The following is a 3,041-nucleotide window of genomic DNA, read 5'->3' as shown; positions in this document are numbered from 1 at the left end:
ATTTAATTTAAAGAAGAAATTGGTACTTAAAAAAGTTGAAAAAATTAATACACACGAATTGTCGATAACCGAGTTAACTGAAACAATGAATGAACTAAAATATCAAATTTATATAGTGGCTAGTGAAATAAACGATAGGTATAAATCGCATTGCAACGATATCGAGTCAAAATACCAAGCGATAGAAAATTCAACATTGGAATTTATGAAGTCTATTAAGTAAATTTATAAGTTACCTACTTCCTTCAACAAGTTTACAGATAACAAATTAATTAAATTTAAAAAAATAATAATCCACACATTACATTTTTTTATAGAATGTTCCCAGAAGGCGGAAATTATGGACACGAAGAAGCTATAAATACTGTTCATATGTTAAGACATTTGAGCCGCAAGATGGTTCACAAGCGAACCTCAATACTAGAGAAATTGAAAGAAAATGGTTATGAATCAGTAACTAATATCAAAGCGAAGCTCCTGGAATTGATAAAACCGTAACTATGTCATTTTTTTTTATCGATGATTAACTATTTTAATCGTCTCTTAACTTTACTCTTAATTACCTGTTATAGAGTTGAGATTGAACTTGACAAAAAAATATTCAAACAGAAATATTACTCAATTTACAAACTTCTGAATGTCACTGTGAGTCAAGAAATTTTAAACTTAGAAAAAATGTTGGATTCTTTACACACGAATATAAACGTTGCTAAAAAAACGTTTGAAAAGAATGACGTTGTAGAGTTGTCAAAATGTTGGTCAGAAATATTGTTGGAGACAAATGCCTTTATCGATTTCGTAGTAGAGTCATACAAGGACATACGTAAGAAATACTATAAAATAATGTAATATGCACGACAATGATGTACGAATTTCGTTTCAAAGAGGCTCTGCTTAAGTATAATGTCAAAAAATCGATATGGAACACGAAATCCGATGTGACGTACTTGTCGACGAGTATCGCAGCGAACTCTAAACATACGTTTCCCAGAGGAAAACTTCAATTTTACGACTATTGCAAGACCATAATCAGCTGCAGCGACGAAACCGTAACAGACAGACCAAGGTTTTTGAAAAACGTCTACACGGCGATATTTCATTACGCGGCGGAATCGCAAATTAACGCCGCGGTAAATTTTACAATATATATATAGTATTACCTATATTATAGTGATTGGACGTAACACACTTAGTTACATATAATATACATATTGTATTGGCGGTCGGCTCGTTTTAAATAAAATTGTAACTTTATGCGCCGTTATAGGACTTGTCGATGACCGAATCGGCCGACAACACTTGGATCGACGAGGAACCAAATACGGTGGAGTTATACGCCGAAATCATGGCGGAAGTTGTAAAGAACAGCAGGGCCACTGCGCTACAGTCGGAGTTAATTTGGATATTGAAACTATCAGGTTTGATCAGGCTCGTTAATAATATAGTTAATATTATCACTACAATATACTTTATTATCGTGATACATTAGAGTATACTTATGGTCGGGGGGTGGGTTTTTTTCTTCAGAATTTTTCGATCTAACAACCGACCTGTACGCGATGGAACGCAAGTTCAAAAACGTCGTGTTGGCGACGTTCCACGAGGAATCGGTGTCCAGTCTGGACGAGGCGTCCGGCGCGTTTCGGCTGGACACCGAGGCAGTTCGGAAGCGGTTGAAGGCCGCCCGACAAGAGTTTCACTACAAGTTGAAACCGTCACATGGCCATCCCCGTAACACCTCGAGGTTGGAGTCGCTGATGGCCGACTTTCAGAGGTTTAATGCCGAGTGTGCGGATACGTTGTCCAGCACTTGCGACCAGATCGAGGTGAGCGAATCTCTTTTTCGGCGTATGGCCTATATTATAGATGACGTATACATGGATACGGCCTAAATTTTATTAAAGTGTGATCGAAGAGCATATATCATTTTAGTTTGTACTTTTTTGTAGTAATAACTTAACGACATGGAAAAATTAGTAGGTACCTTATCAATAGTCAACAAAAATGATAAATAAATAAAATATAATATTGAAATTGATAAATAAATTAAAATATCAGCAGATGTCGGGTTGATTAAAAAATATATTTATCATAAACCAGTATCTATAACAAAATATAACCATTACGGTTACTATTTATAGTAAACTCTTCGATCACAGTATACCGTACAGTATATTAGATATAGAATATCCTAACTAGTGTTTGAAAATTTCATGAAATTTAAAAAAATGAAATATTTCATAAAATATTTCAAAATGTGTGAAATATTTCAATTATCATTATTTTTGTAGTTTTGTCTTGTAAAATATTAAATAATTAATCTAAATAAATTAAATACTTCATTAGTCATTAACACACATTTTTTTTCTTAGTTTTAATGTATAATAATATAATATTGTATTTTTTTGCTGTACCTATTATTTGATGTAAAAATGTAAAATAAATAAGGAATAGATAGGTATATTGTATATGTACCATGTACGTGGTAACTTATATAGTTATATGTTAAAAATCAGATAAGAGTTTTCTTTATCGAGAATCCTTATGACATGTATTTGTATAATTGTAAATAAAAAAAGGTGGGTAAGTGGAAGTCGCTCTGCTGTACAGTAGGGTACAAGTGGGTCACTGTATAATGGATAGTATTAAATTTGAATTCAATGATATATTATCACTGTATACGAAAAACGATTCTGAGCAGAGACGGTTTGTCAGTCTAGGTATTAGACATGCCTATTATAGGTATACTTATCTATAGTATTAAAAAAAATTGACCTATAATAGGTATCAATAATAAATTCCAAATTAATCAATAATCATATCACAATATCCATTAGTAACGCGTTATACATCAACAACAAACGTGGTACTATCATAGATATATAATAGTATACTTTAGAAGTTTCAGTACCCACAAATAATATTATACAATCACAACAAAATACTAAAATAGTTGTTCCAGGTTTTTAATATGTAATTTCGTCCAAATTTGAACTTAAATGACTATAAAATAAACTGTGCTTATGTATTTCTTAGAATTT

The 3,041-nt window shown here is 32.2% G+C and overlaps 1 protein-coding gene across 1 annotated transcript in view; it reads left to right on the top strand.

Moving 5' to 3' along the window:
- The first annotated feature begins 1,537 nt into the window (after window positions 1-1,537).
- LOC100571617 overlaps window positions 1,538-3,041 on the top strand; it is a 9,537-nt gene continuing 8,033 nt past the window's right edge. Inside the window, exon 1 of the mRNA XM_029491732.1 lies at window positions 1,538-1,826. Within this exon, the coding sequence (XP_029347592.1) occupies window positions 1,560-1,826 (267 nt within the window). The 5' untranslated portion in view covers window positions 1,538-1,559. The remainder of the gene's footprint in view (window positions 1,827-3,041) is intronic.

Source organism: Acyrthosiphon pisum, chromosome A3 (genome assembly GCF_005508785.2).
Source record: "Acyrthosiphon pisum isolate AL4f chromosome A3, pea_aphid_22Mar2018_4r6ur, whole genome shotgun sequence".
In the NCBI taxonomy this organism is placed as follows: domain Eukaryota; kingdom Metazoa; phylum Arthropoda; class Insecta; order Hemiptera; family Aphididae; genus Acyrthosiphon; species Acyrthosiphon pisum.
Note: the sequence above shows the minus strand (reverse complement) of the source record. Positions and strands in the feature narration are given on the sequence as shown.